This window comes from Canis lupus, chromosome 21, assembly GCF_011100685.1.
Source record: "Canis lupus familiaris isolate Mischka breed German Shepherd chromosome 21, alternate assembly UU_Cfam_GSD_1.0, whole genome shotgun sequence".
NCBI classification, from domain to species: Eukaryota; Metazoa; Chordata; class Mammalia; order Carnivora; family Canidae; genus Canis; species Canis lupus.
In genome coordinates, this window is record NC_049242.1 from 29366014 (window position 1) to 29384744 (window position 18731).

At 32.9% G+C, this 18731-nt stretch overlaps 1 protein-coding gene across 1 annotated transcript; it reads left to right on the forward strand.

The window, feature by feature from the left end:
* Positions 1–5501: 5501 nt before the first annotated feature.
* On the forward strand, positions 5502–6582 carry OR52N4G (olfactory receptor family 52 subfamily N member 4G). The gene has a single exon (XM_038568116.1). The coding sequence runs from the start codon at positions 5617–5619 to the stop codon at positions 6580–6582; it is 966 nt and encodes a 321-aa protein (XP_038424044.1). The 5' UTR covers positions 5502–5616.
* The last annotated feature ends 12149 nt before the right edge of the window (positions 6583–18731 follow it).

Here is an 18731-nt window from a genome sequence, read left to right on the forward strand (position 1 = left end):
TCTTCAATTCCTCTTCATTAAGTACATTCACACATGTGAGTGTACACACACACACATACACATAACATATGTATGAAATAATTCACTTATTTGACTATCATCATATAGCAGTAAGAATAGGAAGCTCCCTTTTTTTTCCTCGTCCCATAAGGGTTAGTTGATTGCTACACAAGCATCTGTGTCTGCAATTTTTGAAGTATCCCTTTAGGATATATAGGACATTTTTCTTTAATACTCAATTTACTAGTATAGGTATCATGGGATTTAGAAATTGAAGGCTGTGCATGTACATATAGCTTACATTTTTTTACTAAGATCCCGAATACCTGGACCAGACTGCATTCAGCTCTCTGTTTGGTATCCAGAACCTAAGGTATTAAAAGAATATAAAAGTGGGACTACAGACAGGATTTATTATTATATTTTCAGGCAGAAAGATAAAGTGGAGCCTTTGAATTGTTATGACAGTCCCAGAAATACAGATTTCGTCCATTCACCAGATTTGAAGGCAGGAGTGCTGTGGGGGCTGGCTGGGAGGTTACAAAGTGTTTGTTTTCCCAATGCTCAGATTGTGATTCAATGTAGCTGTCCATCATGATTTTGAATGTCAGAGTCATCTCCTTAACCAAATAGGAATCCCTGGTTCTGTTGTACTGGAAGTCAGGTATGAATCCTGCTCATGACAAGAGGAAATGGGTGAGAACTAGGATTCTCCGTCAATGATTAGAACACTTACTTCTTACCTGCCCTCCCCTTGTTCTCAGAAAGAGAACTTAATCTTTCTTGGTTCATTTCTAGGGAGAGTTAGGACTGTATTTCATCTGTTTCTTTTTTTATTTTTTGTATATTTTTATTGGAGTTCGATTTGCCAACATATAGCATAACACCCAGTGCTCATCCTGCCACGTGCCCCCCTCAGTGCCCGTCACCCAGTCACCCCATCACCCCGCCCACCTCCCCTTCCACTACCCCCTTGTTTGTTTCCCAGAGTTAGGAGTCTCTCATGTTCTGTCACCCTCTCTGATTTTTTCCACTCATTTTCTCTCCTTTCCCTCCTATAATCCCTTTCACTATTTTTTAGATTCCCTGTATGAGTGAAACCATATAATGTTATGACAACACTTGAGCGGAGGACTCCACTGTCATGTTAGAGAAGACCATGGATTTTAGACTTAGAACAGTCTAAAGAGAAAACAAACTTGTTGTAAAGGGAGTTTGGGAATGACGATGGACAAAAGATGATATCAAAGTTGAGCCTTATAGATAACATAAATGTATTAGTATTAGTACTCCAAAATGCCTATCCACACCCATGACATAATATTAGTTACTTTTCCTTGCTAAAACAATTAAGTTATAATGTATTGAAATAATTTTTACTTTGTTTTGGAAATTTCCTTAGTTATTTTGTGCTTAGTACTATATTACCTATGTATAAGTGTGGACCTCTGACAGTTTTGCAAATAAATGTATTAAAGATGGCACTTAAAATTATTGTGTAACATGAAAGTCAGTTTTAGTAGTTAAATATATAAAAAGAAAGCACAAGAAATATATCTAGGATATTTATTTCATATTTAGGAAAGCCATTCTCTAGAATACAGCACAAGGAATCTAAAAGATAAATTGCCTATTTTTAAATTAAGGATACCTGTACTTTTCCTAAATTTATCTCCTTCTGTTGCACAGATATATAAAGAGTTGACTAGCTGAATGTATTAAGGAGAAGTGAGTAGTTATATTATTTTTTCAACAACTTATGACAATTTACATTAGTCAAACATTTATCAGAAATTAATTTCAATATCTATTTTAATAGAAAACATATATAGATGGATAAACATGCACTTATATACATATATGATTTTTATAGTTTTAAAAACTTACTCTAATGATATCTATGAAAATAATCAGAAAAATATTATTGTATTCAAACATAATGTACACATTTACAAGCCCAATAGAATGAAACTCTATGACAATATTGTTTTTCATGGAAACACAATATTAAAAACCCGTAGTGTTCTTTTTTCCCAAAATGCAAATTGTAAGAGTTTTGTTAGCTGTGTATCATTAAAGGCCACACCAATGACACTAAAATAAGAAACTGAGAAGCAGTTCATAAGCTGTGATATAATTTAAATGTTTCATTTTATTATTTATTTATTTACCTATTTTTATCTCTCATTTTCAGTGTTCTGTATACTAACAAAGTGAACAAGAGAATTATATCAGCACTGTTTAATGTTTTGGTTGTGGAGAAATTTTGCCAAAACTAGAGATAAAAGAATTTGGTATATCAGCTTTAATTGCACTGTGTCAAGATTTTCTTTTATTTTTCTCAAAAGTGATCTTGATCCAATATTTTCTTGCTTTTGTTTCTGCTTTATCTGAAAGTAATATTTTATCCAAAAATTTTTGATATGTTTTTATTTTGGTATGTTTCCTATTTATAGAAAAATTCTCTGCATACTTTGAGTATGGCTCACTTTCTGATATACCACTTCTTAAAAACCATAAATATGTTAAAAAAAACACTCTGAGTTAAGACCAATTTTGTAGGGTAGTTTAGATAGTTGATATTTATTTCCCAATGAATATATTTTCTCTAGCACATTATTTTTTCAAATTCCTTGGATTTCCTTTGTTTTCTCTATTTCATTATTTTTTTTGAAATTTATAATTTCTGATGATTTATGAGGTAAACATTATGGTTTTGTTTCTTTTGGTGGTTCCTTGGTGCTTTCCAAGTAATACTATTTATACTACAGCATTTAATTTAATAATGCTTAATGTCAGGTATAGATTAAGCCTCATTAATTCATTAACCTGCTCATTTATTAAAAAATATTTACCTAATAGGTACTAAGTGTTTTGCTTGCCACTGTCTTAATATGAAGGTTTCATTAAATTTTGGATGATTCAAAAATATCATATTTATGATACCATGATGTTAAAATAGTGAAAGACATTGATTCCATTAACAAATCTATTCCTTAACTATAAGCCTGGTACTTTGATAATTACATGATATTAAGAGGCTTTGAGGTTGGCTTTCTAACCTCTTGAAAAGAGAACTGAGTTTTCCTGAAATATGTTATACTAGAGGCTATTTGGGGGAATATGAAAAAGAGAGAGGTTTGCAGAATCGAGAAGTTAAAATACCAGTATGATTTGAGTAAGTAAAAACAAGCATCAAGAGAGAACACTGCTCTGACCATTTTGGCCCTTCATATTTAAAATAATTTGTCCATTCCTTGTAGAAACTTTTTTGATATGCCTCAAAGTTAACTTCATTGCCATTTCTTTCTGTTTCTATATGATTCTATGATTTTTGTAATGGCATAGAGGAGATCTTTGAAGGGCATGTTCATCCTATGTTGCTTTACTATTTCCAAAAAAAAAAAAATGGTCTTTTACAGTATCTAATCTGTCATCCTATGGTGCAAGTATATAAAGATAAAAAATAGGTGTAGGTAGAAAAACTGAATAAAGAACAAGTTGATATATCTGATTCGTCCACTATCCTAAACACTGTTAATTATCCTCTTATAATGACTAGCAGTGTAAGACTAAGAATGTCTCCAAGGAAGTAGAGGTCCCTGTTTGAGCACTGTAAGTAAATCCTACCAATTGATGAGATTCATTCAATGTCTGGAGTTTCAAATCAGCTCTCGATAGTCTCTTTCTTAAGCGTGAATTAATATTCAAAAATTACCATATATATGAGAAACTTCTCCAAATAAAAGAAAAAAGCTATAAAAATTAGTAATTGAAACCTAGATAATATATGAAGCATGTGTATTATATAATATATATAATATATGTATATTACTGTCAGATTCACAAGATTCAGAAGAAAATATGATGTTGGAATTTTGTAGTGTTAGACAACAGAAAATGCCAATATATTTGGGATATAGAATTCAGGAATTTTTCTAGAAAGTGGTTAAAAAATAAATAGATGCAATATTAAACTTTTTAAAGAGAAACAATGAAAAGAAGGGAATAAGGCCAGAAAATCCCATATTTAACTAAAAACAATAGTAGTAAAATAACAAGGACAAGATTGGGAAGATATTATCAAAAGTTAATACAAGAAAATTTCTAAAACCAAAGGCCTCAGATTTCCAGACCCCAAAAGGCCCAATAAATGCCTGCACTTGACGGGATGAGCACTGGGTGTTATTCTGTATGTTGGCAAATTGAACACCAATAAAAAATAAATTTATTATTAAAAAAAATGCCTGCTTGGTAAATGACATACATGCCCACATTCACCTCTGTCATCACTATCACCAGCATTAAATATGAAAGCAAAGAAGTTTTAAAATGTTCTCTTTTTTTAAGGTTTTATTTACTTATCTGAGAGAGAGACAGTGAAAGAGAGAGAACAGGAGCAGGATGAGGGGTGGAGGGAGAAGTTGACTCCCTGCTGAGCAGGGAGCCGATGTGGTCTAAATCCAGGGACTCCAGGATCACGACCTGAGCCAAAGGCAAGGACCCTGTTTTTGTTTTTTTTTAAGATTTTATTTAAGTAGGGTGCCTGAGTGGCTCAGTAGGTTAAGTGTCTGTCTTCCACTCTGATGGAGATCCCGGGGTCATGGGATGGAGCCCCAGGTAGGGCTCCCTGCTCAACGGGGAGTCTGCTTCTCGCTCTTCCTTGCAGTTCCCCTTGCTTGTGCTCTCTCTCTCTCTGTCAAATAAATAAATGAAATCTTTTAAAAAATAAAATAAAATAAAGTAAAATGTTCTTAAGTATTTCAGAACCAGAAAACAAATAAATGGTTGTTTAGGAAAGGAAAGGAAGAATAGTTCATGTAAAAAGTATCAACTGTCTTTTTACTATCTGTATCTTAAACTAGGAGATTGAGAATGCCTTTGAAATTCAGACATAAGAAACCTCATCTACATAGAACCTCCATTTACTCAATAATAAAGTGCAGATAATAAAAATGCATCCTGGGCTCATAGTAAGGACAAAATGAGTTAATGTATATAAACTCCTTAGAACTTTACCTAGTACATAGTAAGTATAAATATGAATTATTGTTAAAAATAAGAACAATAAAAAATAAAAACAATAACAAATACATCCTAATCATACCTGTTAGGTAATCAATGAGTTCTACCTTAAGAAAACACCCAGATGGAGAGGTTATAATAATTAACATTTAAATAAGATATTACAACAAATACCAATCTGAAAGATCATAATGACATAGATCATAAGTGTAACACAATTACACTTGATTATAAGTTTAAGGGGATTGTATCTATATCTTTCTGTCTTAAAATAATGTAAACACATTATCTGTCATAAAACCTGACACATAGTAGATGTGAAGTATATATTGTTAAATGAACCAAAAAATTAATGAATTAACAAACAATAGTTTAAACTTAAACAGTGTTTATGTAAATTTGTCCTGGCACTTAAAATGTTTATTTTCTTGTTATTACAATACAATATTAACAGAGAGAAGAGACAGAGAGAGGGAGCACAACAAAGATTATTTTTCCCATTTTTCCAAACCTCAGAGGATCAAAAAATGAAACAAAACAAAGATATAATTTCAATACTACAGGCTTCTTAACAATTACACCAGCTTAATTATGATAATTCTGAATGAAACAGATGTAACACCAGTCTCATTCATTCTTAATGGGATCCCAGGACTGGAAGACATGCACATGTGGATTTCCTTCCCATTCTGCTCCATGTATATTGTGGCCATGGTAGGGAATTGTGGGCTTCTATACCTCATCTGCTATGAGGACTCCTTGCACAGATCCATGTATTATTTTTTGGCCATGCTTTCCCTTACCGACCTTGTTATGTGCTCTAGTACAATCCCTAAAGCTCTCTGCATCTTCTGGTTTCATCTCAAGAAAATTGGATTTGAAGAATGCCTAGTCCAGATGTTCTTCATCCATACCTTCACAGGGATGGAATCTGGGGTGCTCATGCTCATGGCCCTGGACCGCTATGTGGCCATCTGCTACCCTCTGCGCTATGCAACCATCCTCACCAATTCTGTCATTGCAAAGGTTGGGCTTGCTACTTTTCTGAGAGCAGTGTTGCTCATCATTCCCTTGATTTTCTTCACCAAGAGACTACCCTATTGCAAGGGCAATATAATACACCATACCTATTGTGACCAGCTATCTGTAGCCAAGTTATCCTGTGGAAATATCAAGGCCAATGTTATCTATGGTTTGATAGCTGCCCTTCTGATTGGAGGCTTTGACATCCTGTGCATCACAATCTCCTACACCATGATCCTCCGGGCAGTGGTCAGCCTCTCTTCAGCAGATGCTCGACAGAAGGCCTTCAGCACCTGCACTGCCCACATCTGTGCCATTGTTTTCTCCTACAGTCCAGCCTTCTTCTGCTTCTTTTTTAATCGTTTTGGAAGCCGTACAATCCCTCCTTCTTGCCACATCATTGTGGCCAATATTTATCTGCTCCTGCCTCCCACTATGAACCCTATTGTTTATGGAGTGAAAACCAAGCAGATACGAGACTGTATCATAAAGATCTTTTCAGGTTCTAAGAACATTAAATCCCACAGCACATAAGGGAGATATTTTTCATGGAAGAGATGAAGGAGGAGGAAAATAATACTCCATTGGCTGTGTAGTGAGAATCTAAAGATGCCTTTTACGATTTCTACTTTGTTCTTCACAAGGGAAAGACCTGAGGGGGACATTAAATGTTTTCAGAATCTCCAAATCACTGATATGCCCCCCATGCTGTTTTTCACCTCCTCACCCCTGTGAAGAAGTTCCCAGGTTCCCATAAGCAAAACACAATGGGAACCTGAGTAACTTATCAAAAGAAATGGATAAATCAGAAAGAGAGAATCTGCTGTTAGGTGCCAGTTTGTCTTGTTTTCAAATAGTGATTAGAATTTTTGTTTGAAAGACAGTTGTTACTTATGTCTGGAAAACATATGCTATATTTTTCTCATCATTGCAAAAATTTCTCTATTTTTTCAATATCATCCTCCTGATGGAGAAACTTGTAAATACACTATGAGGTCATTAGTCTAATGAGATTTTAGCCTCTGGACTGTAATTTGGAAGTAAGTCATCTGACATGTCTCCTGTAGAAAACTCCTAAATGACTAAAGATATTTGTCTAGTAAATAGATCAAAGAAGAAACTTTGGGATCTGGAAAGAAGAAAAAAAATATAGTAAGAAAAAACGATAAATACAGTAATCTTTTCTCATTTTTAATTTTCTAAATTATATTTGACTATTGAAAGAAAATTTATAGCTTTGTTGATATGGTTCAAATTTATGTTTAAAATGTTTAAAGTAACTATAAATAAGATAGGATAAAGGAACTTAAAAGAAGGTTAAGTTTTTATATTTCACTTGAACTATCAAATGATGATATCAGGAGACTGTGATGCTATGTATATAAATATAAAACAAAGAACAACCACTAAATAATCTATGCAAAGAGATACATTGTAAAAACACTATAAATAAAAAATGGACTTGTAAAAATACATTCAGGACCTACAGAATAGCAGAAATGTTAGATTATTCTGATTATTTGACCCTGTTATCATTATCTAGTGTCCTTTTTTTTTTGTTCCTTGTGACAGTTTGGCTTAAAGTTTATTTTGTCAGATATAAGTATGGACTTCACTGCTCTTTATTTGGTTACCATTTGCAAAAATATCTTTTTCCATCCTTTTCTCTTCAACCTGTTTATATCTTCATATATAAAATCTTTTGAATATAGCACATAGTTGAATCTTGCATTTTTAATCTATTCAGTCACTCCATATTTTTGATTATTATGTTTATTTAATCCATTTGCATTTAAAGTATTAATTAATGTTAGGAAAGAACTTACATTCTTACTTTCTCCATTGTTTTCTGTATGTCTTTAATTATTTTATCTTTTCCCTCTTTTATTTCCTTTGTGTTTCACTAATTTCTTTGTTGTGGCATGCTTAGATTTCTTTATTTCTGTTGTGCACCTTATATAAATATTTTCTTTGTAGCTACTGTGGGGACTGCATAAAATTATATATTGGTCATAATATATTTTGACTAATCTATTTAAATTATATTATGACATAATTTATTTAAATGCTACTCCTTTACATCTTTTCTACCCCCGCTTTTGGTTATCAATATCACAAATTACATTATTTTATATTTTGTACCATTAATACTGTCTCATAGTTATTTTTTATGCTTTTTCATTTAAATTATACACTGGAGGGATGCCTGAGTGGCTCAGCAGTTAAGCGTCTGCCTTTGGCTCAGGTCGCGATCCCGGGATCCTGGGATAGAGTCCCATATCAGCCCCCCCTGGAGGAACCTGCTTCTCCCTCTACTTATATCTCTGCCTCTCTCTCTGTGTCTCTCATGAATAAATAAAATCTTTAAAAATACATAAATAAATTATACACTGGAATTAAGTGATTTACGCACTGCTATTACAGTATTACAGGATTCTTTATTCTTTACCAAAGAGTTTTGTATTTTCATGATTTCATGTTGCTGTCCAGTGTCCTCTTGTCTCAACTTCAGGTCCCTGTAGCAATTCTTATAAGGTAGATCTAGTATTGATGAACTCCTTTGGATTTTGTTTATCTGTGAAGGTATTTATTTCTCCTTAGCTTTTGACAGTTTGCCAGATTGATTGGCAGCTTTTACTTTCCTTTCAGCACTTCGAACATATCATCTGACATCTTTATGGCTTGTAAAATTTCTGCTGAAAATTGCTAATTTTATGGAAGTTCATCTGTACATGATAAATTACTTTTCTTTTATTGCTTTTGAGATTCTTTTTCTTGACTTCTGGTAATTTGTTTATAATGTGTCTCTGAACCTTTTTGGGTTTAGCCTAGTTGGAATCCTTTAAGCTTTTTGAAGTGAGAGGTCTATTTTCTTCTTCAGATTTGGGAACATTTTGGTGATTATTTCTTCAAATAAACTCACTGCCCTTTTCTCCTCCTTTTCTTCTTTTAAGACTCCTGTCATGCATATGTTGATTTTCTTGCTGATTTCCCATAAATATCTTAGGTTTTCCTTACTTTTTTCCCCATTCCTTTTCCGTTTTGTTCCTCTGGCTCAATAATATCAAATGACCTGTCTTCAAGTTCATTGTTTCTTTTTTCTGCTTGATCAAAACATCAGTTTATGCTCTGTAGTAGATTTTTTTAAGTCACATTACTGTATTCTTCAACTCCACGATATTTTGTGGTTACCTTTTATAGTTTCTTTTTGTTCACAGCCTCATTCTGTTCAAACACCTTTTTCCTGATTTTGTTTGGTTGCCTATTGGTGTTCTTTTGTAGTACACAGGGCTTATTTACAATGATTATTTTGAATACTTTGTCAGGTAATTTATAGATCTCCATTTCTTTGCAGTCAGATTTTGAAGACTTATTTTGTTCTTGTGTTTTGTTATTGTTGTAATTTGTGCATCTGAAAAAAGTTCCCAATCTTCATGAACTTTCATTCACCAATCAGCTTTACTAGAAATTCTGATGGCCTCTCAAACCTTATATGGGAATGCATTTTCCTGGGCTTAGATGTGTAATTTCTCAGTTATAGAGGTCAACTGTCTTCTTTTTCAAGAACTTCTAATTTCTTGCTCTCTTTGGTATCAGTCTACCTCTGGGGCATACTTAGGCACTGCAATAAATTACTGAGTTCTCTTTTACTTTTAGCAACCTCCAGATATCCAAAGTATCCTGAGTCTTCCAGTATTCCAAGTTAGGAAAGAAAAAACAGTACCCTAGGCAGCTCCCTGAAAAGCCAGACCATTCAACCTATATTCTCTTGAACTGAACACTTTCTCATGATTGTGCTGAGTAGCACTAGTTGCTGTCTACAGTATTACATTTTTTTTTTCTGGAACTGCAACAAGAAATTGAGTTCTCTATTATTTTCAGTTGCTCCCAGGCATCCAAAGTATGCTGTTCTGACAAAAATACTGATTCAAAAGGACACGTGTACCCCAATGTTTATAGCAACATTATCAATAATAGCCACATTATGGAAAGAGCCCAAATGTCCATTATCCCAATGGATAATGAAGATATGAGATTAGACACACATACATACATATGATGGAATATTATTCAGCAATTGAAAAGAATGAAATCTTGCCATTCCCAACAATGTGGATGGAGCTAGAGTGTATTGTGCTAAGCAAAACAAGACAGTCAAAGCAAGACAAATACAATATGATTTCACTCATATGAGGAATATAAGAAACAAAACAGATGAACATAAAAGAGGGATTTTTTTTAAAGAGAAGGAGACAAACCACAAGAGACTCTTAACTATAGAGAACAAGCTGAGAGTTGCTGGAGGGGAGATTGGTGGGGGATGGGCAAAATGGGTGATGCATCCTAAGGCAGGCATTTGTGATGAGCACTGGGTGTTATATGTACATGACAAATTACTAGATTCTACTCTTGAAATAAATATTACACTAAATGTGAACTAACTAGAATTAAATTAAAACTTAAAACAACAAAATCAAAATAAATAAGGATAAGAAAACCACTTTTTTTACTTACTTCAATGCAGCTGTTCTTGGCTTTGGGCTTCCATGAAGTATAATGACTTCTTAAATGGTTTCTGGAGTTCTTCTAGAGGTTATTTTAGACCATATATTGCTATTAAATCAGTGTGTCTAGAAGTGAATGAGGTCTGGAGCTTTCAATTTTTCTATCTTGCTGATATTTTCAATATTCATTCATGATTCTTAAAAAATCTTTTAATAATAGGAATAGAGTGAAATGTCCTCAATTTGATTAAGATCATCTATGAATCTCCTAAAGCTAATCTTATTCTGAATGATGAAAGATGGGATGTTTCCCCCTAATGCTGGGAACATAGAAAGGATATTTGGTCTCACCATCATTATTCAACATGAGTACTTGAAATCCTGGTCAGTGCTATTGCACTGGTAAGTAAAGAAAAGTCACAAAATTTTAAAAAAAGGAAATTATAACGTAACTATTGCAGATGTTATAATTGTTTATGTAGAAACTACCACGGAATTTGGCAGATGATATTTATACTTGTGGTGAGTACAGTATAACGTATAGACTTGTTGAATCACTCTGGTAAAGGAAAAAAAAAAAAAAACCTGAAACTAATGTAACATTGTGTGTCAAGTATAATTTAAAAAAAAGAAAAGAAACTACCAAGGAATCTACCCAAAAAAATTCTACTACTAAGAGTATTCAGTGTTTTTTTCCACAGGAAAGAATATATATATATATATATATATATATATATATATATATATAAATCAATTGTAGTTTCATAAACTAGCAATAAAAATATATATTGTAAATTCAGTCATAGTTGCTGAATAAAGAAAATACTTAGATGTAAATCTCAGAGACTTGCAGGACTGGCTTGCTAAACACTACACAGTCTTGAAAGAAATCAAAGACAATGATGAGCACTGGGTGATATGCTATATGTTGGCAAATTGAACTCCAAAAAAAGAAATTTTAAATATTGAAAAATAATGTAAATTAAAAAGAATAGTCTTCTCAGTTTCAAGGTTTATTACATAGCGATTGTAATAAAGGCAATGTGACATCGGCAGAGAATAGACACACAGATCAATGCAACAGAATAGAGAACTCAGAAATACCAGCCCTGGGCTGAAGGCAGGTGTAAACCCCTGAGCCACCCAGGGATCCCCTTTTTTAAAAATATTTTTTACTTATTCATGAGAAATACAGACAGAGAGAGAGAGGCAGGGTGAGAAGCAGGCTCCATGTAGGAAACCCCATGTGAGACTCGATCCCAGGACTCCGGGATCATGTGCTGAGCCAAAGGCAGATGCTCAACCACTAAGCCACCTAGCCATCCCAGCATTGTGAGTGTATCAAAAACTACTCAATTATATGCTGTTATATGATTAAACAGTTAACTGCATATTGTGTGAATTTAACTTCAACTTTAAAAAGCACTCAAGGAAGTTAAAGAATCGTGCTACATTTACATTATTGTATTATCTCTTATAAATTACAAGAATCTACATGCCTAAAAATAGGAAAGTGGTTAAATTAATTGTATAAAGAACTTTTATTCAATCATAATAACACTAAATCATTTTTGTTAGAATGGGCTAATTATATAATGTCAATTGAAAATAGCCAAATTTATGTTTTAATATGCTATAATCAAGACTTTTGCCCAAAACACATATAGCTAGCATGTGTATATATGTATATGAATATATATATGTGTATATTCACACATATTAGCTATATACATATAAATTTGTATAAAAAATGAACTCTTGTATACAAAGATTTTGTGTAAAAAATGAATTTGCCTTTCAGGCCTCCATTCACCCTGGACCCACACAACCACTAATTTGCTTCCTGTCACTATAGATTAGGTTGAATTTTCTAATGGGACAGTTTTGAGATTCATTTGTGTTATGTATATTAGTAATTCATTCCTTTTTATTGCTGAAGAGTATTCCACTATAGGAATGTGCCATATTTTGTTTATCAATTCACCTGATAATGAATATTTAGATTGTTTCCAATTTTTCTATTTAATTAAAGGAATCTAAATTTAGAATCAGTTATTTTTTTATTGTTGCCACTCTAGCCATCATTATGTCAAAATGTAAGCATTTAATTATTCTTCACATAATATGTATGCATGACAAGCCTGAACTTTTGATGACTTTCTAGAATGCCATAATATTTCATTATCTATGTTAGTAGAAAGTAAGCTCTTTAAAACTAGAATACATAATATCTGTTTCTTTTTTCATAGTTCTTAGCCTGACTTAGAAAGTATTCCATATTCAATGACGTTATTTAGTTAGACACACAAAAATATAAACAAATAAAAAAGAAGTGGATGGATGTGTGAATGACTGAAACATTCTGTATGTAAGTGCTTGCAACTTGTATCCTATAAGGCTGTACATAGAAAGAAACAACTCTGTAACAAATATTAAAATCACTAATTTCATTTTTAAAAGTCCCCATATACACATGCTTACACAAATACACAACGTATGAAACTATTATTTATGTAATATTATTTAGTTGGTAAGCATGGAGCATTTCCTCTAGTTTTGATCCTCTCCTACAGGTAGGGTAGACTTGACTCACACCTGCACCTGTGTCTCTAATGTTCTGAAATATTCTCTAGAGAAATATACAATTTTATCCCCTTAAGAAAAACAGAATGTTTCTTTAAATACTCAGTTCAATAGTACAGATATCAAGGGATTTAGAAGTTAAAGGCTGTACATGTACACATATTGTAGAATAGTGAATTTTTGTGATCAACATCCTGAACACCGGGAACAGATTGCATTCAGCTTATTGCTTTGCTGTCAGAAACCAAGGTATTAAGGGACATACTAAAGGGAATCCTGGGTGACTCAAGTGGTTGAGCATATGAGTCCTGATTTCAGCTCAGGGCATGATCTCAGGTCATGAAGTCCCCCCGCCCTCCCGCACTTTGGACTCTGCATTCAGTACAGAGTCTGCTTGAGTTTCTCTTTCCCTCTCTCTCTGTCCCTCCCCCAGTTCACACACACTCTCGCTTTAAATGAATAAATAAAATCTTTTTTTTTTTAAGTGGGACTAGAGACAGGACTTTTTATTTTATAGGCAGTAAGGAGGAGAGAGTCTTTAGACATATAACCACTGATTATTATATTCTCAGAAACACAGGTTTGATTTCATTCACCCATTTGAAGGCAGAACTGTTGTAAAAGATTGGGTTTTCTTGGAAAAATGTTTATTTCCCCATTTTTCAGATTGCATACCAGTAGGACTTACCATCATGATTATAAACATCTATGTTATCTTCCTAACCAAATAGGAATCACTGGTCTTTTTCAGGTGTGAGTCAGCCTCATCACAAGAAGAAATGGCAGAGAGCTAGAGAATAGTTCTCAGTCTTGGTCAAGCACTTACTTTTATGTGACATCCCCTTGTTCTCAAAATGAGGACCTACTTTCCTTGCTTCATTCCTAGAGAGATTTATTTGTGACTGTATTTCTTTTATTCCAGATAGCAAAATATAGTTGGAGGAACCCATTATCATATTGAGGGAAAAACTGGGTTTTTAAAATTGAGGACAGTCTAATGAGAAAATGAATTTATTACCTATGGATTTGGGGAATGAAAATAGACAACAGATGACATAAAAATGTACTTTATAAGTGGTGATATTCTTGTGTTGATGTTACTACTTCAGTATAACCTACACACAGATAGCATAATATGAGTCCATTTTCCTTGTAGAAAAATTAAGTTATAAGGTACGAAAACAATTTTAAATTTGTTTTGGAGAAGTAATTTAAACTATGGTTGATATTGTATTACTTGGGATATACTTGGTGGATCTATAACTAAGAGTTTTGCAAATGTATACATGTAAAATGTAACAATAAAGCTAGTTTTATTAATTGACACTAGATTACAAAAAGGAAACACAAGGGATATAAATGTGATAAAGATATCATATTTAGGAAACACCTTCTTAAAAATAGAACACAATCTCTGAGACATATTTTCAGTTTATGGGTATCTATGCTTTACCCAATTTCTCTACTTGCTTCTGCTGCATGGATAGTTTTAAGAGTCAAAGAAAAGCTGAGGAAATGTCCCAGATTAAAGAAGTCTGGAGAAATGCACAAACTTTACTCATTACACGACCTGGCCAGAATCCTATATGGAAAACAGTCCTACATGGGACATTATTGGCACAATTGCATTAACCAGTGTTGGACTCTGGGTTACAATAAAGTATTGTATTACTGTTAAATTTCATAAATGTATTAATTTTACTGAGGTTTTCAAAGAAAAATATTCTTTCATAAATATTCTTAATAAATGAAAATTAAAACAAAAGAAGAGTTTACTATTCAAATTTATTGAGATGAATAAATAAGTAGTGATACTATTTTTCAACAACTTGTGTGAGAATTTGGCATATACTGATCAAATAAATGAAATAAGTGAGTCAGAGAGACAAATACCATATGGTTTCATATGTGGAATTTTTTTTTTAATTTTTATTTTTTTATGATAGTCACAGAGAGAGAGAGAGAGGAGAGAGAGGCAGAGACACAGGCAGAGGGAGAAGCAGGCTCCATGCACCGGGAGCCTGATGTGGGATTCGATCCCGGGTCTCCAGGATCGTGCCCTGGGCCAAAGGCAGGCGCCAAACCGCTGCGCCACCCAGGGATCCCTCATATGTGGAATTTAAGAAACAAACTGATGAACATGGTGGAAAGAAGAGAGAGGCAAACCATAAAACAGACTCTTATTGTGTATATATATATATATATATATATATATATATATATATATACTTTTAAATGTATACATATATTGCAAGCTTATCTTATTTCTACAATGATCAAATGAGGTAAAACATATATATGTACATATGTTTATAGATAATATGTTTATGTTTTAAACATAAAAATATTTAAAATGTTTATACTGGGATCCCTGGGTGGCGCAGCGGTTTGGCGCCTGCCTTTGGCCCAGGGCGCGATCCTGGAGACCCGGGATCGAATCCCACATCGGGCATCCCGGTGCATGGAGCCTGCTTATCCCTCTGCCTGTGTCTCTGCCTCTCTCTCTCTCTCTCTCTCTCTCTATCATAAATAAATGAAAATTGAAAAAAAAATAAAATAAAATGTTTATACATGTTATACATATTTTGTGTGTGCATGTGTATGTATACATATATGTAAATGTACATATATAAATTATTACAGCTTTTGTTACTTTTAATAATATCTGTAAAAGTAATCTGAAAAACAATGCTGTATACAAAGTAGAAATTTATACACCTGATAGAAAAGGATTTGATGGCAATTTTGATAATCAAGGAAATTATTTTTGTATTATAAAAACATATTTTTCTTTTGTCCATAAGGCAAATTACAGGACTTCTCTTGGTCTTCCAATTATTTATCTTAAGTTGAGTAACTAGGAAATTAAGGATTAGCTAAGAAGCTGATATATGATTTAAATAAATTCCCAAATTTAAAAGCTTCTACTGTGTAGTAGTAACAAATAAAGGAAAATAATTTCAGTGTTGTCTATTATTTTGATTGTGAAGAATCCTTGTCAAGCCTGGGATTGCAACAATTTGATATAAATTGGTTCAAATTAAATAGCTCGACCTCAAATTTTTTTTGTTTTGTTTTGTTTTGTTTTTTTTTACCTCAAATTTTTTAATCTAATATTTCTCAAAAGTCACTTTGACTCAACATACAATAAAATATATGTAAATATATGCAATAAAAGTATATTCTTTATTTTTTGATGGAGAATTTTATTTTTTTAAATTGATTTGTTTATTTGAGAGAGAGAAAGAGCATGAGAGTGGAAGGGGGATAGAAAGAGAGAAAGAACGAATCTCAAGCAGACACCCCAGACACCCCACTGAGTGTGGAGCCCAGGCTCAATCTCATGACCTGAGCCAAAACTGAGTCAGATGCCTAACAGACTGAGCCATCCAGGCACCCCAGTGGAGAATTTTAGAAACATATTTTCTGGTGACTGATGAAGCAGACTCATAGTTTTGTTTCATCTGGTGCCCCCTTTATGCTTTCTAAGAAATAATATTTAGACTGCAGTGCTATAATTCTTAAAGTATGAAATATGATTCATTTACTCATTTATCTCTTCCTTTATTCAAAAATATTCATTAACATCGAAAGCATGCCTGGTGTCTTCCTAGACACTTCAGATATGAAAATAAATACAGTCTGAAAATATATTAAGAGTTTTGTTACATTAAAGGTGATTCAAGTATATAAATAAGTTTTCAGAATCCATGATGTTAAAAAAAAGAGATTGATTTCATCAATAGTTCTATTCCTTACCTGTAAGCCTGCCACCTTTATAATTACATCATGTTAGGAGGATTTAGAGGAAGGCACTCTATCCCCTCCAAATGAAAGTTGAATCATCCTGAAGAAATTGATGACTGAGCTAGATTTGGTGGGAGGAGAAGGACACAAATAGGATAAAGAATTGTAAAATCATAAAGCTAAACATAGCAGTGTAATGGGAATAAACAGCAACAGAATGGATCATGCTTCTGGCCTAAGACAATTTGTACTTTCCTGTTTGAAAATTTTCCTGATGCCCTGCAAGCGTTTTTTCATGGTAGTTTCTGTCTACTCTTATTTTGTAACTATATGAAAACAGGTCTTTGAAGAGCACTCAATAACATTCAAGCTAGGTTGCTTTGCTGTTTCTAAAAGGAGTTGCTTTGTGCAGTGTCTAATCTCTCATCCTTCAGTGTAAATACAGAAAGATAAAACAGGGATGTAGATAGGAAAATGGAATAAGAGAAACTTGGTATCTCTGGCTCATCCACTATCCTACACAATGTTAAATATCCTCTTATGATGACCGGAAGTTTATTCTTGAAAGAAACTAACACGATCTATGAATGAATATATGTTAGATGTGATAAAGGCCAAGGATGAGGCATAATAAAATATGTGAGAATTTAATACAATATTCATATTTAAGTGTGATACCTGTAGTGTCCTTCTACTCAACTCCAAGAACTCTGGAAGCTAATTAAATATTCACTTCAGGAAGTAGATTGGTGGATTCTCTTTGGAAAAAATTGCAAATCTCTAAGACCTATAAATGATGACAACTAAGGATGTCAACAATGAAGCAATCCCTACAGAGGATTCAAAGTAAATATTACCAAATGCTGAGACTCAGTCATCACCTGAAATTTCAAATCAGCTTTCTAAAGACTCTCTCTTAAGTGTGAATTAAGTCAAAGATTATCAGACAGTTGAGAAACACTTCCAAAATAAAAAATAAAGTATAAAACTAAATTATTAAAATTTAAAAGTTATGTAAATAATATACAAGAAGTAGAGTAAATATATGTGTATTTAATTTTTGTACATTCACCATAATCAGAGAAAAATAAGATGTTGGAAACCTGTAATATCACACAACAACAACAAAAAAATACCAAGAGGTTTGGGATATATAACACTTTCAGAACACTTTCAGAAAGTGGATTAAATAGATTCAGCCTAAAAAATTTCAATTAAAAAAAAAAAAGAAGAATTTCAGAAGAACCAATACCAGACTAAAAAATGTGTAGAAAAATAACAAGAAAAAAATTGGGAATAAATTATTAGAAGTTAGGTAAATTTCCAAAGTCAAAGGCATTAGATTTCCAGTGTCAGAAATCCCATAAATGTCTTCACAATTATACATGCACAAACACACATATCTTTTTATCATCACCATTAAATTTCAAAATGCAAAAAAAAATATATTTTTTAATAGTTCAGGGCCAAAAACAATACAAATGAAAAAAATGCCAGTAGGAAATAGTTCATGTACAAAGGATCAAGAACTGGAACTGTCCTTTTAATGTCTTCCTGGAAACTAGGATACACCGAAATGCCTTTATTAATCTAGAATTTAAATCCAGCAAAAAAGATTAATAAACTAAACCATATTCAGACACTGATACTTTCGAAAAAAATGTTTTCCATGGAGTCCTGGAAACATAGAAGAAAAAAACCATATCTACAAATAAATCTACAGAGAGTTGGTGAAGGGGAATTTCTAGATAAGAATTATGTGTCTAATTGAGAAAAAAGCTATTTTAGAAAAGCAGGGCAGAGACTTCTCAGAAACAGATGATGTGGGAAGGACTAATATTGATAGGT